Source organism: Galeopterus variegatus, unplaced genomic scaffold (assembly GCF_000696425.1).
Source record: "Galeopterus variegatus unplaced genomic scaffold, G_variegatus-3.0.2 Scaffold5273, whole genome shotgun sequence".
In the NCBI taxonomy this organism is placed as follows: Eukaryota; Metazoa; Chordata; class Mammalia; order Dermoptera; family Cynocephalidae; genus Galeopterus; species Galeopterus variegatus.
Genome location: NW_007731384.1, coordinates 107836 through 134711, shown reverse-complemented (window position 1 = coordinate 134711; position 26876 = coordinate 107836). Strand labels below are relative to the sequence as shown.

At 35.6% G+C, this 26876-nt stretch overlaps 1 protein-coding gene across 2 annotated transcripts in view; it reads left to right on the top strand.

The window, feature by feature from the left end:
• The first annotated feature begins 527 nt into the window (after positions 1–527).
• Positions 528–26876, top strand: part of NEDD1 (neural precursor cell expressed, developmentally down-regulated 1) — a 51101-nt gene continuing 24752 nt past the window's right edge. Inside the window, exons 1-5 of one of the 2 annotated variants that reach the window (XM_008589170.1) lie at positions 528–820; positions 2452–2595; positions 5543–5637; positions 9528–9644; positions 13155–13295. In XM_008589170.1, coding sequence (XP_008587392.1) covers positions 2460–2595; positions 5543–5637; positions 9528–9644; positions 13155–13295 — 489 coding nt within the window. In that variant the 5' untranslated portion in view covers positions 528–820; positions 2452–2459. Of the gene's footprint in view, positions 821–2451; positions 2596–5542; positions 5638–9527; positions 9645–13154; positions 13296–26876 lie in introns of those variants that run through there. The other variant, XM_008589171.1, reaches the window with a different exon arrangement.

Below are 26876 nucleotides of genomic sequence, written 5' to 3'. Positions count from 1 at the left end.
ACGCCGTCGCTAGGGCGTCGACGGAGCCGCCCACGACCGCCGTTCCTGCCCTGGCGCAGGGATAGCTTCCCGTGAGGGGGCCCAGCACCGCCCCTGCCCGCGCCTCTGCTCCTGGTCCTCGGGGTCCACCGGAGCCGCCGCTTCGGGCAGCGCCTCGCCTCGTGACGTCACACGGGGCGGGACTTCCGGCCGTCGAAGTTTAACAGTCCAGGCGGGAGCCGGAAGCCCAGCGCGGAGTGGGCCGCGTCGTGGCCCCCTGTTGTTCCGCCGCGGAGAGGTGAGGTTCCGCAGGGCCCGGGGTTAGCGGGCCGCCGCCCGCCGTTTCCGTGCGCTCTCCTGTCCGTGGGCTGCCCTCGGGCCTCCTCAGGGGGCGGGTCGGAGGCCTCTGGGCTCCGCGTGTCCCAATCGGCCCGGCTGTCCGGGAGGTTGCCGGTGCAGGGGCGCGGCGGCGCGTTGCGCGCGGAAGTGCCCCGGGAACTGCGGGCCGGAGTCGCGCAGCTCCGCTTGCGACGGCCTCCGCCCCGGCCGAGAGGTGGCCCGGGCTGGGTGGGGTGGGGGTGCCTCCGGAAAGTTTGCTTCTGCTCCAAAAGTCCGCTTTTCCTGCAAGTAAAATGCATTGTTGGTGAATGAAAGTTGGAGAACTTTTTCTTCAGCCGAGTGTCCTAGCTGAATTGTTTCTCGTTGCCGCTATCCCTAAACTGGGGCCAGCCGTCTGTTACCGCCTTGCGTCCTGACAGCTCGTTTTCAGTGGGACCCTGCTTGAGGGACTGATGTAATAAAAGCCTCTCCCTTACATGTGCTTGGTTCTCAGAAGACTGAAGTAGATGGGCAGATGGTCCCTCTCCGCGCTGCACGTTCAGAGTAGGAAACGGATATTAAATGACCCGGCCAAAGTTACTGGCACCCAAGTTGGGACAGATAGCTTGAACCCAGTTTTTCTGAGTCCTGTTTCAGCGGTCTGCCCACTACACTTCACTGCTCAGAAGGCTTGGTGTAAGATTATGGTAGACACATCTTGCAGTTGTGTTTACTGGGCTTAGAGATCGCCCTTCAAGCACTTCATTGTTCCTGGAGTGGGGAACTAAGAGGGCATGTTACACATGTTTGAGGCACCAAATCCAAACACTGTCTACATTTCAACAGGTGACTTTAATGGCTTTTAGTAGCGCGTTCCATTTATATGATGGAGGGAGCATAATGGAGTACTTGAGTGAATTTTCTAGTTAACAAGTTTGTCTTTTTATAAACACATTAAAAGTTTTTCTTTGTTTCTTGAGAATGAAAGGTTCCTATCATTTATTATGCCTTTAAGTTGTCCTTTGTGATGGAGTACACTAGACATACAGGTGATGTGTTGTTGATGACTTGGGGATCTGTATGTGACATCACTAGTGCTGTGCAGTACTCTTGCACTGTCCAAACTAGGAAGGTGCGGGGGATATATTTTTATGCCCTCTCCCTTCCCCTTTCTCCCATGTATTTTTGAGCATTTTTTTTCTCACCTGTCATTCATTACTACATCCATGCTGATCTTTAAGGCGTCTGCCTAGAAATCACCTTGTTAGAAATATGTGTTTGAGCTATATACTGCGAATAAATAATATGAGAGAGGGCACTGTAGGCCAAGTATTGGTATAGGAACTTAGTGGCATCTCCTTTGGCCATATTGCTAATTTTAGAGTTATTTGGAAAAACTGGGTGACTGGACTCTGACCTGTGGGAATGCTAGTTTATTATACTTTTTTCAAAAAGATGAGGAAGTTACTTATTAACAATTATTTGTTGAGTACATACTATGTGCCAGAAATGTTTCAAGCCTCTGGCATGGGGAGGCAGGAATTATTATGAGAACAAGTAAGAATTTCAGCTAGTAGTAAATGCTGTGAAAAAAATAAAATTGGGTAATGGAATATAGGGTAACTGGTCAAGGACTGCTTTAGCTAGGGTGGTCAGGGAAGGCTTTTTGGAGGAGGAGACATTTGAGCTGAGACCTGAATGATGAAAAGGAGATGACCATGGGGAATCTGGAGAAAGCATTCCAGGCAGAGGGGACAACAAATGAGAAGACACTGAGGAAAGAATGACCTTGACTTGTTGCATGAGACAGAAAGAAGGCCAATATGTTAGTCTGGTGGCCCTTTGGGAAGAAAGGTAGGAGAGTTACTCGGGGGCTGGGTCACGTAAGGCAGGCTAAAGAGGTTGGATTTCATTGTAATGAATGACAGGGAGAGACATTGGAAGGCCAGCTAAAAGAATGTGATCTGGTTTATGTTTTAGAAAAAAGGTCACGTTAGCTTCTTTGTGGTGAGTGTACTACTTGGAACAAAAGTGGATGAGTGGAAAAAAGTGATGAGTTTTAGATTAAATGCTTCATTTTAACTTTTTTTTTTTTTTTTTTTTTTGCCTGTCCTTAATTTTCTTTTTTAATGTATTGTTTTAAACTATTTGTAGGTGCAGTCATGCAGGAAAACCTCAGATTTGCTTCATCTGGAGATGATATTAAAATATGGGATGCTTCATCTATGACATTGGTAGATAAATTCAACCCACACACGTCACCCCATGGAATCAGCTCAATATGTTGGAGCAGCAATAGTATCCTTTTTTTTTCCAGTAACCACTTTTTATTAGGTTAAACAACCAGTGTCAATGAAATTTTTGCATATGACCCGTAATGAAAAATATATTTTGCATTGCTACCAAAGATAGATAAAGTGAATAGTAGTTTAAAAACAGTATATCATATAAATGCACTCTTAATTTTCTGTTAATTTCATGTTTAAAAATTTTTTTAAAAATTTTAGTTGCAATCTACTTCATTCAAAAACACTGCTATTAAAACGTGTATGTTAGCTACTAGACCCACCCATAGAATTAGCTGTGTTATCAGCAATTTATTATTGAACCAAATGGAATAAGGTAGTGCTGTGCAGTACTCTTGCACGTCCATACTAGGAAAGTGTGGAGGATATATTTCTATGCCCTCTCCTTTCCCCTTAATGGTGGAAAAGTTCTGAATGATTTTAGAGTGAGTTTTTGCATCTACACTTGTGTATTTCTGGATATGATCTGTAAATTAAAGACAGAACTCGAAGGCAGAAGCAAGATAGGGAGGAGACACAAAATTGTCCAACATCCCCATCTTAATGATGTACTCTCTGTATTTCTCTTCCTTTCTGTCTGTGATGAAAATAACATCATTTCCCAAACAGAGGTAGGAACATTGTCTAGATTGAATTTTCCTATGCTTTTTATTTTTTCTGATTGACACTTTTTCTGTCTTGGTGAACTTCTAAATGAAGATAAAATAAATGAGGGACTGAAGCCTGTAAACTAGTGTTTCTGAACCTTACACTGTTGACATTTTGGGCCAGATAATTCTTTGTTGTGGGGATATTCCTGTGCATTGTGGCACATTTAGAAACTTTCCTGACCTCCACCCACTTGATGCCAGTAGTCCCCTGTTGTGTCAACCAAAAGTGTCTCCAGAATTGCCAGAATTACCCCCAGTTGAGAATCACTGCTGTAAACAAAGTACTCTTATTCTTTGTATGAAAATGTTCTACATAATTGGTATGCTAGAAATTATTCTTTTGTAAAACTCATACAGTTTCTTAAACAGGGTATTAACTTTTAACATTTGTCTGATTTTATCAGTACCAAAGTATTAATAGTCTACTTCCCGATGAAAGGAAAAATATCAAAGCTTTAAAATGTGACTGATTCAGGAACAAAAATATTAGTTTTCATGCCCAACCTAATTATTCTCGAAAATATATAACAAAAAATGACAAATTTTCTTATTGAATCAAATTTACCTCTTTATTATTCCTTGGTTTTGTATTAAAGTAGTAAAATAAATTACTTTGATGCTCTGTAAATCAAACTCATGGTGAAGTGATTGTATTTTTGAAGAAGTCTCCAGATGTGTGGTAGGGAATTAAAGAGAGTGACAAGTATATGAAGTTGCTGCTCTCCACTTTTAGATTTTCATTATGTTTAAAGCTTAGTTTTCCCTGTTACTTACTATATAAAAGTAGCAGTTCTTAAGATTTATTATTTTTTCAGTTTATTTTTGTTCCAAAGAGTTTTACTGGGAGTTGATATTTACTGATATGCTACTTAATGGTTTATCAACAAAACCGAGATGACTGTGAGGTGTTGTGTGAGTTTTGGAAACTGGTCTTATTTCTGTAGTTTTCTTGTATAAATAGATGTGCACCGAAAGCCTTCCTGTATCTTTTATTCCTAATGAGGCTTTGATCCCTTCCATGCAGGTTAGTTACTGAAGAACAAAGAGTTTCTGGACTTAGCAACTTGGGGTCCATATAGCATAGATTCCAAGAATTATGAGAGGTTCCAGGGAGGTTAGTTTTCTTTTTTCTTTTTGGTTTTTAGGTCCTTTAGGTGATGTTCCTCAGCCTCTCATGATTTCTACAAGAGAAATAAAAGGAAAGTAATTAGATTACCTGTTCATATTGTCTTCTTTCAGTTCTTTTTCTGTAGTCTAAGGAGAAAAGTAATGGTAAACAGAGGAAGAAGCCAAGGAAAGAGAAATGATTTGTTTTTCTCAATGTGTAATATCTAGGTAGAAATTATTTTGTTTGTATTATGTATTATAATAAAATTACAATCTATGGTCTGTTCACAAAATATCTGAATGTTATACAAACCATCCAGAAGTAATGCAGTTAGAATTCTGTGTGCTAGTCTGTTGCTTTTACTCATAAATTTTGCTTGCTAAAAAGCATACATTTAAGTTTCTGATATTTTAATTTGTTGTGACTCTCAAAATCAGACTCTTCTTGACTATATTATTGTATTTAATCATTTTAGTTTTAAAATGCTTAAATTGTTTTGTGTTTAGTAATTGTTCCACTTATAATTTATGTAAAATAAGATAAGTATAATATTAAATTTGAATTTAAATTAAATTAAATTTAAAATAAAACTCTTCCATAAGTAAATAGTTGCTATTTAACCACACTCATTTATATTTGTTATAGTTACTGTAATGTTCATTCTTAATACATTTAAGATTGAAACATTCTATCACAAAAATTCCGGTCCTGAGAAAATATCAGGCTTTATTTTTTTAGTGGAAAAATAGGAGACTAGTGTGAATGTTTGCTTCCTAGCAACCTGGTGCCAAGCACTGGGTTAATAAATAACTATCTTGAACAGTTTTTGTAGATGAAAAGGCTGATTGATGTTTGCTGATGCTGCTTTTATCATGCTCTCATTCTTGAAAGATAAAATTAGACCTTCTGGCCTACTCTTTGAAAATGGAGTAGTATTTCATATGGCTTAAATAGCTTTCAAGTGATAGCACAGTCAGGAGGGATAGTTCTTCCCATGCAGTAGTACCAAAGAGAATTAGCCGTAGTAATTAGTAACCTGAGCCATTTTTGAAAGCTAATGTATAAGCTGTATTCATTTGCTTGTCTTAGTGTTTTTGCTTTTATGATTACAATTCTTATAGTAATAGTCTGGGGCTATAGCTGCTCATGGATTGTTTGATGCTCCATAACTCTTCATTTAGATAACTTTCTAGTGACAGCATCTTCCAGTGGCGATAAAATAGTTGTTTCAAGTTGCAAATGTAAACCTGTTCCACTTTTAGAGCTTGCTGAAGGGGTAAGTGATTTTTTTTTTTTTTTAACTTTTAAAAACCTTAGTTCTGTTTGAGTGGCAATTGCTTATTTGTTGTGGTGCTTGCAACTAAATATAAAGGTGTTTAAAAGCATCATTTTTAATCTAAGCTCAAAATAATACAGTAACATTTAAAGGTGAGGCATATGTGCTTACTCAAGCATCTTTAGATAAAATAATATTGGATCCTAGGGGAGCAATTGAGAACTTGAGTTTGTTAACTAGGCACTTGCTTTCTCCATTATCCCTTTGTGGGAGGGTCCTTGTTGCTGTCTGTCTTAGGACTGTGTCCCACCTAAGTTACTACCTTGACCGAACCATATGAATGCTAATGATATAGCACTGCTTTACTGACCTTGGAATCAGGACCATCAGCAAAAGACCTCTATCTGTTGGTAGCTCTCTGCTTCAGATTCTGTCCACCTAGAACTGAGAGGCCTGCTTGAGCTTCCCTCAAGCTGTCCGTGAACAGGATGGCTTTGTCAACATGAGCCTTAGTCCCACAGCGTTGAAATGAAGCTTTCACTCACTGCATATTGTTTCCTTATTCTTTTGTTTTATAAATTAATCACTGTGATTCAGATTAATGCTGGCTTCCTCATTTTCAGTCACACACACTCCTTTAAAGCTATTTCTTTTTTAAATAGAATAAAGTCTGAATAAAAAGGTACGAGTGAGTACTTGGTAGCTTGTTCTTTTTTTAGTTTCAAAGTTTTCATTAGCAGACCCTAAATCATTAAGAATTGTCATAATTTTGCACCCTGGGATAGGTAAGGCAGCCCAATTAGAAAGAAAACAGCAGGGCAATAGAATATAAGCTCGACTAATTTAAAGAGGACTTAGGATTTTTATCAATCTTCCTCTAATGATAGCTAGTTGAATTGGCCTGAACCTCAGTTCCAACCCACAGATGTTGGAGGCTGGAGCAGAGAGAACATTTGCTGAGGGGTGGGAATGGAGTTTGAGGCACTTTGCCTATTCAGACTGAGTTGAACAGAATTGAGGCAGAGAACTCCCCTAGCTGATAAAAGACAGACTGAACTCTTCAAGAGCAGGCAGAATATCTTAGTCATCTTCAGGTCTTTGGATCCTGTCAAAAGTGGTCAGCAAACTTTTTTTGAATTTAATGTCAACACCGAAACAGTTTTGCTTTCTTTTTTTTAAGTATAAAAACAGATAAAATGCACAAGTATAACACAATTTTAAGGGCTTTTTGAATATTCCAAATTAGTTGCTATGATTCTTAGCATTCTTTCCCACAGTGAAGAAATCACATAATGTAGGTAAATAAAAGTGAAATCTCTTTAGTCTAATTTTGCCTCTAATTTACCTATAAAAAATATTTTGCAAACATTAGTTCGTTAGCCTTTATTAGTAATTTTTTATAACATATTAGTGTGTTGGTAGCCTCTTCTTTGTAGGATCTAAGTCCTGTTACATGCTATTTGATAGATTAGTCCTTTTTTAGTTGGGAAAATAAGATTTGATCCTACTTATTTTAAAATTGCTTTTAGAGTGGAACTTTTAAGTTTGTGTTTATTTTCTTTGATTTTGTATTTTACCTCTTTATAGCAAGTAGACAGATTGATATTAATGGTATTACAATAGATATGATAGACTATTAACCTAGGAATTTGACCAGCTGTTATTTTTAGATTTTAAAAATTGCACCTATTGCTTTGTGTCTTGGTAGGGTACAGGGTTCCTGTAATAACCACACAATTTCTATTAATTAAGTTCATTAGTTACATTAATAATATATTAACATAAAAAATATCTTTTATCAACAGGGTAAGCCAGATATAAATATAGGTTTTGTTCTGAGCCCTTAAGAATAATTGTAGTTGTGATGATTAGAATCCCAATATACCGATCTTTGATGGACACCATCCTTGTCTGTTTTCTTCAAAGGTTATTTTGATAGTTCTTAGCAAACTGTTCTGATTTGCAGTGACAACTGATAGGATTCTGAATCTTACCAGTTGCTTTAGACTAAAGTCAATTTCTAGAAAGTTACCTGCAAGAGAATTTTAGCAACAATACCAAAACATCGATGTAATGTGCATTCTGCTGTTTTTATGTGTTAGTTGATACTATTGGTAAAATTTCAGAGCTAGAAGAAACCTTGGATAGTCCTTTGGGGAGTGGGGGCGGGGATCGCCTGCACTCTTTTAAGAATGTTTCTCGAGCAGAGGATGTTTTTAAGATGCATGGACGCTTAAGAACAATAGATCTAGTCTTCACCTCTCATTTCTCAGATGAAGAAACGTGGGTTCAGAAAGGTGAGATGACTTGCCTTAACCTACATGGCTTGACTTTTAACTTTTAACTAAGTCATAAAATGTCCTCTTTGGACTTCATTCCACTGTCCCCCCAACCCCCCCCCATGGCATTCAAGTGGAGATAAGAACAATTAATGTAACTTCATAGTATATCTGTAGGTTAAATAGGAAAAGACATGGAACATTCTGTTATACTGTGTAACATAGCTACTGATGGCACCACCAGGTAGGTGACACTCAAGATACTCATTGAGAAGAACTTGATAACTTCTGTATATTTATTGAATGTGGATATGGTCTTTGCTCTAATGAAACTGACATTCTGGTGGGAGACAGGCAATAAATTAGTAAACAAAAATACTCAACTATTGATAAGTTGTTATACAGAGAACTAAAATAAGATATTAATGATAGCAAGTTACATTAGATAGCCAAGAGAGGTCTCCTGAGGAGGTGACATTTAAGTTGATATCTTTTGACTTGAAAAAAAGCCATCTAGCCAAGGTTCAGGGAATTTAGCTTTCCAGGCAATGAGAAAGACTATGTAGAAGTCTTGAGGCAAATATTAGGGTTGTATGTTTAAGGAATGGAAGGTCAGTATGGCTGGAGAATTAATGGATAAGGAAAAAAATGGTAAGAGATGAAGTAGGCAGGGCCCAGATGAATAGGGCTTTGAAAGCTTGGTTAATGGATTTGGAGTTTACTCTAGGTATGATCGGAAACCACTGAAGATTTTTATACAGGGGAGAGACATGATGTGATTTACATTTTTAAAAGTCAACCCTACTTGCAGAGGATGGAGCATAGGGAAGTGAGTAGAAACGGGGAAAACAGAAGTCTGCTGCTGTAGCAGGGCAAAGTTTAGATTGGTGCTAGGAATAGCTATAAATAAAGAGGGGCCCATGTGGGATTTATTTTAGGTTGAAGTTTATAGAACTAAGTGATAGATTGGAGGAGACGGAGAACAAGGAATCAAAGGTAATTATGGAGTTTTATCTTGAGAAATTGGACAGATGGTGTCTTTATAGAGTTGGGGAAGAATGTGAGGTCAGGTTTTAATGACATGATGTTTGAGGCTTGGGCTCCTTAGGGGGAGAAATTGCTGGGAGACTTGAGGCAAGTATCTTGACCTCTTTAAAAAGCTTCTTCCATCTATAAAATGAGGGGTCTGAACTAGAAATTCTTTTAAGTATTCTCTGTCTTTAGTATTTTCTGAACTGGGGATTGATTTTAATTTAAGATATTCTGTGGAAATACAAGAACACGTTTTATCAAGGGCAGGTATGGAAGGCAAGTAAGCCTTGGTGGGAGACCAAGACTTGCTGGTGTTACCTGAGCTGCTTCTGTCATCAGTGTTCTGTGAAAGAGAGCATGAATCTGTTTGATTTCCTTGAAGTCTTTCTGATCCCTTTACAAGTTGTTGGATCCATGTGAAAGATGATGAGAGGTGAATCTTCAGAACAAGAATTAGTATGTTTATAGCATTTAAATAAACAAATATTTATTATGTGCTTACTAAATATTAGAAAAAAACAGAAAGTCAGCTCTGGACTCTTAAATTAAGGTAACTCTCTTTTTCTTTTTTGTAAATAGCAAAAGCAGACATGTGTCAATTTAAATTCCACATCTATGTATTTAGTAAGCGGAGGCCTAAATAATACTGTTAATATTTGGGATTTAAAATCAAAAAAAGTTCATCGATCTCTTAAGGTAAGCAATTTTTTTTTTTAATCTTTACAAATGTGTGTATCTTACAATGTGTTTAGAGTAGTAGAGCTCTTATGATAAAAATAAGATGCTTCAGAATTGAATGAGATATGTTAGGGAAAATAAAGATGCTGTTTAGCCAAAAACTTGTTTTTGTCTTTTTGTTTTCCTCCATGTATACCATGAATTCATATTATTGGCGTCTAAAACTTTTTCCTTATCTTTCCATTTAGTTCTTGTGTTTGAGTGAACCATTTCCTTCATTTTTTCTGAAGTATGGTTTGTGGTCATCAGGGATCTTTTTTTAAGGCACTTTGGAAAAATGAGAGTGGTTATGGGATGATAATGTTCAATCTACTAATCAGAGTTGGGGATTTGGCTTCTTAGTTCTGTACTATATTTGGCCACTGCTGTTTGTTTTATTTTTCTGTGTATGTATTTTCAACTTGATAAATATTTTCTAAAATAATTTACTATTTATAATTAATGTTTCTTTAAATAGTTAGCTTTTTGAAGTTTCAGAAAATAATTCATAACAAGAAAGTCTCTGGTTATGATGGGTTTTTTTAGAATTCTACTTTTCATTATTGTGCCTTTATAATGCTTACAAGTTGATCTTTAAAGTTATTTTTATTTTTTATCTTTTAAAAAAGTTTTAATATGAAAATTTTAAACATTCATATGTATACACAGATACATACACACACAGGGAAAGAACATTTAACCTATCACACATGTACTCATCATCTGACATCAACAATGATCAGCCCATGGCCAATATTGTTTTATTTATGTCCTTACCTGCTCTAATCCTCCCACCTGTAGATTATTTTGTAGTAAATATCAGTCATCATTATCATTTTGTTATATGTCTTCTTGTCATTGAGTTAATTCTTTACTAGGGAAATGGTATATAGAAGAATGGTTTTCTCATAGCTAAGTTGAAATATAATTCTATAATTGCTGTTTAAATATTACCTTTCCAAGTTCATTATTCTAGGTTTAGCTAAACTTTCAAGAGTCTTAACTCTTAAATGTTACTTCGGAATTTCATTATTTTAGGTTTAACTAAACTTTCAAGAGTCTTAACTCTTAAATGTTACCTTTTGAAGTTCATTATTTTTGGTTTAGCTAAACTTTCAAAAGTCTTAATGGTAATTGAAAAGTTGCCAATAATGGAATAGTTAATTTTTACTGTGTTCTTTGATATGCCAGCCACTGTGCTTACAAATGTTTATACTGCTTATCTCAACAACTCTGCAAAACAGGTAATATTATTCTTTTGTATAGATGGAGAAACTGAGTCAGAGATGTTAAAGCACTTGTTCCATGTCAAAGATGAGATGCAAACCAAGATATAATTCATTGTTTTGTCTTTCAAATTATAAAATATTTGAAATAAAGCTATTTAGAAGGATATGCCTATTATAAAAAGCGAGTGTCTCAGAGTTGAGAAGAGATTAGAGTTCATGGCCAGTTTTATCACATGTCACACATTTTAGGAGCTTCGCTTACCCTATCCCTGCATGGAAAATTCCACTCATTTTTCCATCCTTAGTTTTCCCAATCACTCCAGATAGTTTTTTGTCTTCTCAATTTTTGAATTTTTTAGAGCTCCTTGTTCTCTCATTCATTCAGTTAATGAGTATTTGACTGACTAATTGTGGTAGTGGGAAATCTTATCTTTCACTTTTGGATCCCTTCTCTACAGTCTTCTCCCTGGAGATTTGACACAATAACTGGCATTTGGTAGGTGCTTAGTCAGTGTTTACTGAATGACTTATTTTCTACAGTTGAAATTAGGAAGACATTTGCCTTTTTAAAAAGTAATAGAAATTGTATTGGACCCAACTTTCCTAATTTCCCAAAAAGGAATGATACACAGAATGTCTGCTGTTCCTTTTTTCTTCTCATCAAACATTTTTCCTCAGGATCACGATTTTTTTTTTTCATTTAGAAAAGCTATAAAATGTAAAGAAACCTTTGAAAATGCTTGAAGAACCATTTGAAAAAGTTGTAATATGAGTGGAGTATTGTAGCTACTATTCTTTCTATTAACTGAATCTAATTATTAGATGCAAAGGTTAGTTTGTTTATATTAAGATATGGCACTAGACTATGAAGAACTATCTTCCTAACCTTGTTCACTTTTCTGTGTTCCTGCTAGATATCTGTAATTTGGTATTGGAAAGTATAGTCCTTATGAATTCTTTTTAATAGTTCTGTTTTCTAAAAGTGGATTCCGATTTGGATTTGAGAGGCAGCATGGTATAGTGAGTAACTAAGGCTTTGAAGTTTGATGGGAATTGAATCTCCTGACTCTGTCACTTAGCAGTTATGTGAGCTTGCACAGGTTTCTTAACCTTTCTGTGACTCATGTACCTCATTTATAAAATGGGCAAAATGACTTTGCATCTCAGCATTTTCTAAGGATTAAATAATAATATATAAAGCTCCCAGCACTAGCAGGTACTTGGCAAATGTAAACAGCTGCCGCAGGTCGAGCACACCTAATCCGAAAATCTGAAATCCAGAATGCTTCAAAATTGGAAACTTTTTAAGTGCTGACATGATGCCATAAGTGGAATATTCCGTACCTGACTTCATGCGACTGATCTCACTCAAAGCTTTAGTTCATGCACAAAATTACTTAAAATATTATATAAAATTACCTTCAGTCTATATGTATAAGGTATATATGAAATATGAATGAATTTTGTGTTTAGAATTGGATCCTATTCTTAAGATATCTCATTATGTGTATGCAAATATTCCAATATCTGAAAAAAATCTGAATTCTGAAACACTTCTGGCCTAAGTATTTTGGGTAAGGGATATTTAACCTGTGTTATCTCTCAAACATGGCCTTGCTCCTTGGTTTTCGTTCTCTTCCATTTTACAATGTCTGTTTTTCCCTCCTTCCCATTACTTGTCTTTTATCCTTTCTTTAAGGTGGAACTCGAGCTTTATGTCTTCCGTAAAGCTTCCTCTGTTAGCTCAGTTCACAGTGATAGCTGTTTCCTTTACCCCTACCGTTCACTTTGCCATTTTAATGTTAATTTTGTCTTTTAAATTGAACAGTAATACTCTCAAGGGCAGAGACTCTCCTAATAGTCAACTTGCAGTAAATGTTGTGTGTCACTGGAAGTGAATTCTTTAAGGTAGACATAATGACAGTTGGAAAATTACTTTTCCATAATGCCTCTTTTTTTCAGACTGCCTGAAAAATTATTATTATGGCTATGAAAAATAAATAATTATTACTTATTTTTAATTATTACTTTATTTTAATTATTATAAAATAACTTAAAATAATTATAGTTATGAAAAACTTTTCTGAGAAGATGGATATTGATCAGGTAGTTACTAATTTGAGTAATTTTTTAAAGTTATTCAAGGAAAATGTTAAAGCAAATATTGACAAATACATAATACTTGGAATTTACAAAAACATGAAAATGATCTGTTTACAGGTTATGGGGCAGGGTACTTAATTTCATTTCTTTCTTTCAGGATCATAAAGATGAAGTAACTTGCGTAACATACAATTGGAATGATTGTTACATTGCTTCTGGATCTCTTAGTGGTGAAATTATTTTGCACAGTGTAACCACTAATTTATCTAGTACTCCTTTTGGCCATGGTAGTAACCAGGTACAGTATGGTTTATTCAAAATAAAGTTGATAAGATAGATTTTGAATTGTCTTATATAAGAAAATGAATTTAAGTTTCTAAAATTTTTTAATGTTTTAAATTTGCATTTAGCTTGCTTGAAAAGCTTACCACTAGGTATTTTTCAATTGTAGTGTTTAAAAATGTTCAAACAAGTTAATTCATACTAGATTGTGGTGCTTACGTAAATCCAATTATGCAATTGAACAGTCACATACATCCTCCTAAAATATAACTGTATATAACAAGATATAAACAGTTATTAATTGGTTAAGTCTAAAACATGGATATTAATCTTTCAATGGCATTACTATTACAGAAGTGTTGCATAGGTCAGACTACGTTAGTTACACGACAGATACTTGTATTCGTAAGTACTGTTTTGTGGACATGGGATAACTGAGTGTGTGTAGGTAGAGGGTTATTACGTTTTGTGTTTTTTTTTTTTTAAGTATATGACAGTTAAAGTATCAGAGCTTATTTTTACATTTCATTTCAATACAGAAGTATTTAGGGAAACTTTTTAAAAGGAAAATTAGTCAATTAAATTTTTTCCTTTATAAAAAATTATTAAAATAATAAATTCAGTTTCTCAAGAAACCTAACTCTTGGTTAACTTTTAATGAAGTTCTCCACAGAAATTTCCAATGAGATGCAACTTCTTTTCATCCTTTTTATTGTAATCACTTTGGCCATAACTATGATCAGATGCAGTATGAGAGATCTTTACTTTTGGAAAGCAGTTTTTAAAATATTATTCAAATAGTATTAATTTAGGGGCCGGCCCGGTGGCGCACTGCGCTAGTGCGCCGCTTGGGAAGCGCGGAGGCGCTCCCGCCGAGGGTTCGGATCCCACATACAGACCGGTTCCCGTTCACTGGCTGAGCGAGGCGCGGGGGCAACACCGAGGGTTGCGATCCCGTTGCCGGTCCCGGTCCGGTACGGGGGCGACACTGAGGGTTGCGATCCGTTGCCGGACACGGAAAAAGACAAAAAAAAAAACCAAATAGTATTTATTTAGTATTTAAGAAAATTTATTGGACATTAAACGTGTACAGGAAAAAGTCTGTTTTCAAGTTCCAAATGTATTAAGACATTAAAAGTGTACAGGAAGAAGTCTGTTTTCAAGTTCCAAATGTATTAATGGCGCACTGCGCTAGTGCGCCGCTTGGGAAGCGCGGAGGCGCTCCCGCCGAGGGTTCGGATCCCACATACAGACCGGTTCCCGTTCACTGGCTGAGCGAGGCGCGGGGGCAACACCGAGGGTTGCGATCCCGTTGCCGGTCCCGGTCCGGTACGGGGGCGACACTGAGGGTTGCGATCCGTTGCCGGACACGGAAAAAGACAAAAAAAAAAACCAAATAGTATTTATTTAGTATTTAAGAAAATTTATTGGACATTAAAAGTGTACAGGAAAAAGTCTGTTTTCAAGTTCCAAATGTATTAAGGGGAATAAGAGATATGCAAGGGTACTTCAAAAAGTTCATGGAAAATTGAATTAAAAGATAATACAAATCCTTCCATGAACTTTTTTGAAGACCCCTCATATATGTAAATGGTATTATGAGTGATCAATGTAAAACAATCTTAAAGTGATGCAGAACCGTTGAGAGAAAAACTGAGAATAAAAAAGAAAAAAATGAAGGAAGGAGGATTTCAGTTGGGTTTAAGCTTTAATTTTTTTGTTTTTGTTTTTACAAGATAGTATAAACTGGCCTCTGCCAATTATTTGATTCTAACTTGTATTAGGTCAGCCCTTAATACATCCACATTATAGTTGGAACTATGGCTTGTTTCTTGGTCCTCAGGCTATTGTCCAGCTTTGTTTCTTATATGGAATAGATATTCAATAAATATGTGAATGTATGAGTACCTTTAGAGATGACAGATTTTAATAGGCTAATATAGAACTTTGGGAGAGGAATATTTTATATGGAGGAAGTCACATGAACAAAAACAAGGGGAAAGGAAAGTGCATGGGGGTGGTATATAGGGCCAATGAGAGAAAAGACTGAAAGGGGTAAGTATGCATATGTTGATGTGTAGGATTTGAATGCCAGACAAAAGATTTGGTTTCTATTTTGGAAGGCATTTAGGGATGTTAATCAAGGTTTTTAATTAGTTGAATGTAAGGATCAGAGAATTGAACTTAAGCAAAAGTCTTTAAAGGTAATCTCACTTTCTGCATTTTATGGATGAAGATAAGTGATTTGGCACAAAGTTGCTCTTTATAATGTATTAATATTGTTATATAAACAGGAAACTATTTTCTTTTTATGATTCCTTTTTTATCTGTGTTTTGATAATATAAACATCAAGTCTAAGCCCATAGAATTCAGAACTATTGTGAGAAAATATCTAATGTTCAAATGTCCTGCTTGTTTTTTAAGGAAATAGAGTAATTTTTTTGTGTGTATTAGAAGCATAACAAATGTATAAATTTTGGACTGACTTTTGAGTAACATAAAAATTAGGTCAGATACTGCTATGTATATTCTTATACTTCAGTTTTTATTGTATCTTGCTAGAGTTTTCTTTCTTTCCTTTTGTTTTTGGCAGCTGGCCAGTACAGAGATCAAACCCTGGACCTTGGTGTTACCTGCACCATGCTCTAACCACCTGAGCTAACTGGCTAGCCCTGAGAGGTTTTTTTTATTAAAACCAAATATGAAGAAATATTCCTGAAAACATTAGGTTTGGTGATAGCTTTTGGCCTAATTATGTGTAAAAGATTTAAATTTTTTTAAAAAGTTGAGATATAACTTCCATATAATAAAGTGCACATATCTTAATTGTACAGCTTAATGAATTTTTCTGTTTATGTACACATGTGTAACTACTAACAATTTCAAGATAGGGTACATTTCCAGTGCACCAGAGAACTCTCTTACCCTTTCCAGTCACTACCACATATTTCATAAAGGGAATCTTATGTGTCTGGTTTCTTTTAGTTATCATTATGTTTGTTTTGTTGTATAGTAGTTCATACTGTTTTAATATTGTGCAGTGTTTCATTATATGAATGAGTCACCTTTTATTTATTCATTCTACTTTTGATGAGCTTCCAGGTTTAGCTGTTATGAAAAAGGTACTGTAAATATTCTTGTACAGGTCTTTCTTTTGGACATATGTTTTTATTTCTCTTGACTAAATACCCAGGAATGGATTTGCTGGATTGTAGGGCATGCATAAAGTTTTACTTTATGAAAAATTGCCAAAAAGTTTTCTAAGGTGTGTGTGCCATTTTATGCTTCTACCAGCAATGTACCAGCAGTGATCCAGTTGCGCCACGTTTTTGCTTATACTTAGTATTGTCTATCTTATTAATTTTTGCCACTTTGATGGTTGTATAGCAGTATCTCGTTGTTTTAATTTGCATTTCTCTATGTTGCATGATGTTGAGCACATTTTCATATGCCTTCTTTTGAGAAGTGACATCAAGTCTGTTGACCATTTTTTTTATGCAATAATTTGTGTTTTTCTGATGTATCTGTGTTTTTTTATGTATCCCAGAGAGATTCATTTTTTTAGAGTTGCAGTCTTTTTCAGGCATGGCTTGTCTTTTTACTCTAATACCTTCTTTATTTTTAAGTTAATAAAAGTTCTTAAACTTAATGTAGTGTCAAGTCTAATATATTAGTCTTTTCTTTTATGGTTGCTGCTTTTTGTGTCCTCTTGAACAATCTTGCCTGCCCCAAGATTTTAAAGATACTGTCCTGTGTTTTCTTTTAGTAGCTTTATTGTTTTACCTTTCTCATTTATACCTGTTGTGATCCATTACAAATAAATTTCTGTCTGTGGTGTGAGATAGGGTTTTACTTTCCATCCAGATATCTATTTGCATCAGCATTATGTATTGCAAAGACCAACCTGTCTCCACTGAATTACAATAATGCCTTCCTTGCAAAACTGGAAACTGTATATGTTAGTTTCTAAGCATTCTGTTTTGTTCCATTGATCCAGTTGACTGTTATCACTCTAAGATTACACTGTTTTGATTATTGTAGCTTTATGGTAAATCTCGATACTTCCAACTTTGCCTTGCCATTCTAGGTCTTTTGCATTCCTATCTCAGTTTTAGAATCAGCTTGCCTGTTTCTACCAAAAAATCTTCTTGGATTTTTGATTGGGATTATATTGGATCTATGGACCAATTTAGGAAGAACTACTGCTTAACAGTATGGATCCTTTCAATCCATAAACATGGTATAACTTTCCATTTATATAAGTCATCTTTAATTTTTCTCAGCTGTGTTTTGTTGTTTTTACTGTAGAAGTCTTGTATGTATGTCTTTTGATAGATTTTTTACTATGTATTTGATGGGGGTTTTCTGATGGTATATTAGAAATTGCGTTTGTTAAATTTTGTGGCTGGTATACAGAAATGCAGTTCATATTTGTATATTGCCCTTTTGTTCAGGAATCCTGCTAAATTCACTTAATAGTTTTGATAGTTTTGATTCTTTTGAAAGAATTTGTAGATATTTTTGCATTTTGCAATTCTGTATACAGTCTATCATGTCATTTGTGAATAATAAGAGTTTTATTTCTTATTTCCCGATCTTCTAAATTGTGGGCAAAATTTACTATTTATGTTGGAAATTTTAAACCATTTAGCTCCTATAATTCATAATTATTTTATTTCTGTAGTCTGTGGATATCCTAGATAGAACTCATTCTTTTTCTTCTTTCCTGCTCTTATTTTGCTTATTCACACCTTTTAAAATGTATCAAGAAAAACGTTTTAAGTGTTATTTCTTGTTACTCTTTATTACCTTTTTAACATTTAAATGAAATAATAGAATTTAAAAAACTTTATACACATCACTTATTTTTTTCATTGATTCATATAATTTTATACTTTTTATTGAGTGCTTATTATGTTGCAAGCACTGGTTAAGTGCTAGGGATATGACTTTGAATAAGGCAAAATTTACATTTTAGTAAAAGCGGTAAGCAAGTAAGTGGACAGTTAACCAGATGATATAAGTGCTGTGAAAACAATAAACTGCTGGGTTCCAAGTGAACATAAAGGAGGGGCACCTAACCCATTTGGGAAGAAGTCATTTAAAACATTTTAAAGGAAATGATGTCTCATTGGCAGCCGGAGGAAAGGTCCAAGTTATATATACCTGGGGTGGATGAGGGAACAGGACAGGTGGTGAGAGGATTATGGGAACATTCTAGACTAAGAATATTACCTCTGTAGAATACTTACTACCATTTATTGCATTTCAAACACTGTAATCATCGTTTAAGATTACATTTTGTTATTTAATCTTTGCTACTGGCTAGTGAGTTGTATATTATTTTAATTTTACAAATGAGAAAACTGAGATTTCAGGACTTTCAGATCACACAACTCTTAATTGACTGTTTTAAATATCAGTTCTTCAAAAGTGGTAGTAATGTTTCCTGTAACATCTCTTTCTACCTCAGGAGTGGCTGAATGTATAAGGATTTGAGGATCCATAGCTTCTAGAAACTCTGGCACTACTCTATCTTGTTACCTTGTACAGGAAATCCAACATTTACTTGTACCTCTTCCTCACATTCAAAGAAATATCTTTTAAAATTCTAGGTGGCAGCTTGCTGTATTGTTGATTTTCAAAGGATTTTCACTGATTACTTTGCATAGGGGAACTGAGTTAAATTTATCTTCTACTTTAGGCAAACAGTAATGCTCCAAGCCTATCTCTAGTCCAAGGTCTGATAAACCAGAACTCCTGCTTGGACAGTCAAAACAGGAGAACATTAAAGATGGTGAAGAGGGCTGGCCTGGTGGCGCACTGGAGAGTGCGCCGCTTGGGAGTGCAGCAGCGCTCCCGCCGAGGGTTCGGATCCCACGTGGAGACCGGTTCCCGCTCATTGGCTGAGCGCGGAGCGGGCGCAACACCGAGGGTTGTGATCCCGTTGCCGGTCCCCGGTACGGGCGCGACACTGAGGGTTGCGATCCCATTACCGGTCAGTAAAATAGACAAAAAAAAGGAAGAAAAAAAAAAAAGATGGTGAAGAAATTGACTGGAGTGTGTTATTTTTTTCCCTTTCCCTGGAACAAATTGTTACTTATTTTTTGTGTACTGTTATTTTCATCTTATCTGCTACACGATTAAAACAGAGTATGCACATGGGGTAGGAAATATGACTTGGACTCTGTGTATGTAAGGATGCAGTCCCAGTTTTCGTAGTGAGGAAAGAAAATTTTCATGATTCTGCATACTTGTGTTTCACTTTAAGGCAGCATAATTGAAATTTTTCTTTTTTTTTTTAGTTTTTTTCCTACAAACAGTTATGGCTTATTTTATTGGATATTGACCAAAAGCATAGAATTGCTACTTGAGCATTCATTTTAAAAAAAAATATTACTAAGATTTCTCAAAATTCATTTAAGGTTTTAAATATATTAAGAATTCATTTCTTAGTTGAAACAGTTTTCGTAAAAATTTCAAGTCTGTCAAAAGTTGATGTAATTGAATTTCAACACTTATTCAGCTCAGTTTCTGTGTTGATAAGTTTTACTGTAGATAAGTTCTGGGTTATTGAGAAAAAAATAGGTAGGGCACATCTATGATTAAATTAAAATTTTTCTATTTTTGTTTCTATGAACAATCAAGGATTTAAAATCTTTAAAAAAAAATCAAATCAGTGTCTTAGTGAAAGTGACAAAACCTTGGGAGTCTCACTGAATCTGCATCATACTGAATTTCATACTGGAAATGAGATTGTCTGAATATATTTAGAATCTTACTTTGAAATGTCTGAGCTGAATTGAAATTATTAGTTTTATGTGGATCACAGTGTATTTCTACAGGGGAAAAAGAGCCTTGCTGCTTCTATAGAACTGCTGGAGCTGACAGACTCCTTATGTTTATAATTGCATGTCACACTTTGGCAAGTTCAGCAGCTAAGGCTCACAAATAGGTTAACCTGTGATGCCTTTCTCAAACTGAATCCTTTTTAAAATTAAAAATGTCTATCTATTTTATTGATTCCTTAGATTAAAAATGATCTTTTAATATAGCAGGTTTTATGTGACATTTTAAATATAACATTGCAGTATATTAAATTCATTTAAGTAAATTTTTTGATGTTATGTATAGATTTTGTAAGAATTAATAAGCTTGCATGAGTACAGAGATCTGATGAATGCAAATAATAATTAATTACATTTTTAAAAAAATAGCGATTATTTTATCAAGAATGAATTTAATTCTGATTTGGTTTATTTAGTTGGCTTGTGGTATAAAATATTTGTGCGAGAACCTGTCTTTGATTCTCTCGATATGTTTATTTAGTATTTGGACATATTTGACTAACCTATATATTATGTTCTTGAGTTGTTTTATAATTGATGTTTAGGCATAAAATAAGCTTAAAATCTACATCTCTATATATTTCTTCTTAAACGTTACTTTTTTTCCCCTTCTCTTTTTCTCTTCCAAATTTTCTTTAATGGGAAATTATTTGAAAGATGTTTTCTTGTAGTGTTTCCATGTATAGCTCTGTGTTCCTTCTGTGCAGTTATAATCATTGTTTGTCCAATCTTTTCTTCCTTTTTCTCATTAGTGTTCTATCCCAGGGATTGACAGTTATTAGGCTTCATAACCCTAACTTTTTTTTTTTTTTCCTTTTTGTCTTTTTTACTGACCGGTAACGGGATCGCAACCCTCGGTGTCGCGCCCGTACCGGGGACCGGCAATGGGATCGCAACCCTCGGTGTTGCGCCCGCACCGCACTCAGCCAGTGAGCGGGAACCAGTCTCCACATGGGATCTGAACCCTCGGCGGGAGCACCGCCACGCTCCCAAGTGGCGCGCACTCTCCATTGCGCCACTGGGCCGGCCCCATAACCCTAACTTTTAATGACTGCATATATTTCATTGTTCAGTGCCACAGTTTGCTTAAACATTCCTCTGATGTTTCAGGTATTTTCCAAATTTTCATAATCATAATGAGCACCACATGTTAATATTGTTTCTGTAAGTACTTGTATATATCTTCTGCTTTTGACTTTCTTTGAGGGTGCAAGTTTTCTTTCAGTGTAATTCATTGGTAGGCTCACATTTTCTTTTCTTGAGGAGCTTAAATTACTCTATTACCTTTAGTCTCAAATGTTTGGTGATAGTTTAATTATTTTTCCCTTGTAAGTCACTTGTTCTTTTTTCCTAGAGGTTCAAATGATTTTTTTTTTCCCCTTTGAATTCCAGTACTTTTACTAGAGCATATCTTGGTGTTGGTCATTCCATATTGCTGTTCTTAGGTACATGGTGTGCTCATTTAATATGTAGTTTTACATCTTATTTTATTTTTGGAAAGTTTTCATGAATTATAGTTTTCAGTATTTGTTCTTTTCCCAGTCTTTGGGTTTTGTTGTTTTTGTTGCATCTTCTTTGCTTATCTTAATGGCTTGTCACTTTCTCTCAAGTCTTTTTTAACTTTTTAATTATTTCTTTTTGATTTTTAAAAATTTCTTTTTTTACCTATCTCTACAGTATTGTTTGTTATGTTTGTTTATTCTTGTATTCCTTCTAAATTAGCTTTCATTTTTGAACAGATTTTTTAAATTTCAAATTCTTTCCCAAATTGACATCTCATTTCTGAGTTTTCTAATTCTACTTTATGTTGCTTTTTAGTGCCTTATATCATTTTATTGTCTTTTTGGTCATCTGTTGAGAATGTCTTTCTCTTCGTTTTCATAATAACTTTTGTATGGATTTATCTGTGAAATAAGTTTCCCTGAACTTCTAGACAGTGATGGGGTTCAGGGTGTCTTTCCTAACCTCACAGAGCTCCCTCTTGTTTTCAGGTAGTTTTTAAAAAAAATGTCGACTTGCTTTCAGGGGTTCCTTGGCTCTATTCTGCTCTCCCACCTGTATGTGAACTTTTGTTTTCTTTGGCTCTGTGGCCTCCTTCCTGTTTAGGTTTGCTTCTACTAGCAATGTCTCATCAGTGTAGGGTTCTGATCTTGGAGAGAGGCACTTTGGCTGATCACTTTTGGGAACACACTAAACTGCTCTAGCCCTTCAGACCTTTCTGCAGACTACTTACACAGACCTGGTAATACAGTGGGTATTCCTGGTTTTGGCCAATGTTGTAAAATTGGCCACCATGCTTTTCTGTGAGAACCTTTTAGCTATTTTGGGCGGCTTCTGTTCTCAGATCTGTTTCTGACTTCTTGCTATTTCCCTCTGCTTCCTTCTGCATGGACACTAATACCATGAAGGACTTGCGTCTGTTTATTGTTTGATGGACTAGTGTGTATTTTGGGATTCATGGGGATACCTGAGCATCTAGTTTTGTTGAAAATAGTTGTCCATGGGGTTTCAGTTTTGCTCTCTAGTGTACTATCTGACTGTATAACACACACACACCCACGCACGCATACACAGTTGGAGGTCTCCAAGACCAAGTTTGGTGATTCACTAGGATTCACAGGATTAAGCTTATGGTTATATTCATGGCTATGATTTATTACGGTGAAAGCACACAAAGCAAAATCAACAAAAAGAAAAAGCACAATGGGATGAGGTCTGTAGGAAACCAGGCATGAACTTTCAAGAATCCTCTCCCCATGGAGAAGATGCACTTAATCTCCCAGCATTAAATTGTGACAGTGTGTATGAAATGTTGTCTACAAAGGAAGCTTGTTGGAGACTCATTACCCAGGGTTTTTATTTGGGGTTGGTTACCTAGGTCCCCTCTGCCTAACTTCCAAAAGGAAAGCAGATGTTCAACCATGGTTCAGCCATAAACCATATCTTTTGCACAAACAGTTTAGGCACAGTGAGCCTGAACTGTTTTGGCTCACTGTATCAGTTAGGGTAGTGGGAACCCTCTCAAAATCCAAGTTACCAGATGCCAGCCAAGGACTAACCTTTGAAAGCGGGACTTTCTATAGATAGGTAGTCTCAGGCCTGCTTTTCTCCACACATAAACACACACACGTGCACACACACACACACACACACACACACACACACACGGGGGAATTCAAGTAGACTAGCTTTTCTCCACACATAAACACACACACGTGCACACACACACACACACACACACACACACACGGGGGAATTCAAGTAGACTCAAAAAGTCAACCATTCCTGCTATCATTATCTTCTCAGAGTCTTCCAATTAAAAGGATTTTAAGCAAGAAGGAAATATGCTCAGATTTCCAGTTTTGAAGATGTAAGGATGGCTAGTAAGGCTTTGATAATGGAAGTAGAATAACTATGCAGTGGCTCAGGTGACAGATGATTAATGCTTGAAATAAGATACTGAGAATCAAGAAGAGAGGGAATGGAGTCAAAGGGATACTACATATATAGTGTACATATATATATATACACACACACACACACACTATATATAAGGATACTTCAAAACTCATGAAAGAATGTAATTAAAAGATAATATGAATCTTTTCATGAACTCTTTGAAGACCCCGTGTGTGTGTATGTGCATGTGTGCATGTATCAACATAATATATAATTCATAGTTTCTTATAGCTATACTATAAGTACAGATAAGAACATATATTCATATTATTTTCTTATTGCTTTATAGTGTTATATATATTTTATATACTAGATACTATAGAGCTATAAGAAAATAATATGAATGTATGTTCATATCTGTGCAAAGGGAAGGCTTTTCTAAGTGTAAAAAGAATGCCATAAGTCATAAAAGGACAAATTTGAAAATTTTAAATGCATAAAAATCTAAAGCCCAACAAAAAGCAAGACAAAAATTATCAAAATCGAAAGGAGATGGACAAAGTATTTACAACCTGTGAGAGCATTAATTTCCTTATTATATTTAAAAGCAACTGCAATAATCTTAATAGCTCAATAGAAAATGGGCAAAATAGATTAATGGGCAATTTATATAAGAAGAAAAACAGTTGGCCATTTAGTATTATTCAACCAAGAAACTTAAAAACATGAACAACAATGAAATGTAAAATCTTTTATAAATTAGCAGTTTTTATAAATGATAGTAGTCAGGGTACTTGGAAATTGGAAGTAACCCAAATGTCTGACATATTATTTAGATAAATTGATATACTCATGCATTCATATATTAATATTCAGCTATTAAAACTAGTAGAAAATATTAATGACATGGCTGTTTATAGTAAAGTATGATACCACGTTTTCTGTTGATACTCTACTGAATACACACAAACATACATATACAGAAAAATACTTAAAGTATATTCCCCCTCAAAACGTTAACAAGTTTTTCTCTAGGTTGTGGAATTATGGGTGATCTTTCTTTTCTTCTTTGTGATTTAAAAAATTTTTTTCCAAGTATCTGTAGCAGGGGTTTTGCAAACTGACTCAAGGCTGGGCACTTAGTATATGTACATAAAGTTTTATTGAAACATGGTCATGCTCATTCATTTATGTATTGTCTGTAACTACCTTTGCAGTAAAACAGCATAAAATATTCACTCTCTCACCCTTTAAGAATGTTTGCCAACATCCCTTCTACAGTGAGTGGTATACTTTTTATATTTAGAAACAGCCTCCCTCCTTCATGAACACATGCGTTCTTACACAATAATAATTTGTTGTAAGAAAGAATAGCATTGCTGTTTATAGTGCTGGGATTTTTTTTTTTTTTTTATGAGCTTCTTGGTAGTATTTTTTTTTTCTCTTAGAAGTAGTTTAGCCTGGAACAAGATAGAGGCTTAATAAGTTAAGTGCTGCAGATATCAAAATGAATTGATATTTATTTTAAATGTAATTTAGTAGATCAATGCTTTGTTTATCCAGAGTTTAGCCTGGAACAAGATAGAGGCTTAATAAGTTAAGTGCTGCAGATATCAAAATGAATTAATATTTATTTTAAATGTAATTTAGTAGATCAATGCTTTGTTTATCCAAGATTATTACCTACTATCTTTTTTTAAATTTTATTTTACTTCTCAATATACATTGTAGTTGATTTTCATGCCCCTTTACCATTCCTCTCCACCCCTTCTCCTCCCCCCCACATTATATCTGTTCACTTGACTTAAAAAGTTCAAGGAATTTTTGTGATTGTTGTGTCTTCTTCCCCACCCCACCCTTTATTTGTGTGTTTATTTATTTATTTTTAGCTCCCACAAATAAGTGAGAACATGTGATATTTCTCTTTCTGTGCCTGACTTATTTCACTTAATATAATTTTCTCTAAGTTCATCCATGTTGTTGTGAGTGTTAGTAGTTTGTTCTTTTTTATAGCAGAGTAGTACTCCATTGTACAGGTATACCCCAGTTTCCTTATCCACTCATCTGATGATGGACCTTTGGGCTGGTTCCAGCTCTTGGCTATTGTAAATAGTGCTGCAGTAAACATTGGAGTACAGGTATCCCTTCAGCATGATGATATCCATTTCTCTGGTATATTCCCAACAGTGGAATAGCTGGGTCATATGGTAGATCTATATGTAATCGTTTGAGGAACCTCCATACCATTTTACGTAAAGGCTGCATCATTTTGCAGCCCCCACCAACAGTGTATGAGAGTTCCTTTTTCTCTGCAACCTCTCCAGCACTTATCATTCTCAGTTTTTTGGATATTAGCCATCCTAACTGGAGTGAGATGGTATCTCAAAGTGGTCTTGATTTGTATTTCTGAGATGCTGATATCTTAATGATATTCTAAAGAGATAATGATTTAATAGATGTGGAATGTTCAGAAATGAAATTGTTAATATTATCAAAGAGATAAAGAGGAGGCATTTAAAGAAGTCATTGTGGTTTCTTAAGGGTCTTTTAAAAAAAAAATATGTAAAAGATGGTTGAATGGTGGGCATAAGCAATGATCAACAAGAAAGTTGTGAACCTGTGAGAATAGTAGTGATAGCTACTATGTACCTGGTTCTGCAAAAATGTTGTTTAATCCTTAAAATAATCTTGACAGGCAAATTAGAGTGTTTTCTATTTATGAGGTTTGGAGAATTGAAGTAATTCACCTAATTCGTTTAGAGTTTGGCTGAGCCGCCACCTGAACCCAGGTTTATGGGAGAAGAATATTTATGGTCTTTTAGCCTTTTTTTTCTTAATGGGTTGTCGTGTAGGTTTCAAGAACTTGGAGTAATTTATAGAACTTATGTTTTGACTTAATCAAGAAATGCATTAGTTCTCTGCTACGTTCAAGCAGATTTTTGTATGACCATATTTTAAGGGTGTTTTAGGCAAATTCCTGCTGTGGCTAGGAGGTTGAACTTTCTGAAATTTGAGAATCTACCACGTCTGCAATTTTATGGTATTAGTTTTTTAAAAAAATTCTGCTGGTGCGGGCCGGCCCGGTGGCACACTGGATAAGTGCGCCGCTTGGGAAGTGTGGTGGCGCTCCCGCCCGAGGGTTCGGATCCCACATACAGACCGGTTCCCGCTCGCTGGCTGAGCGAGGCGCAGGAGCAATGCCGAGGGTTGCGATCCCGTTGCCGGTCCCCGGTCCGGTACGGGGGCAACACTGAGGGTTGCAATCCGTTGCCGGACACGGAAAAAAAAAAAAAAAAAAAAAAAAAAAAAAAAATTCTGCTGGTGCATTTCATCCAAATCTAGATCATGT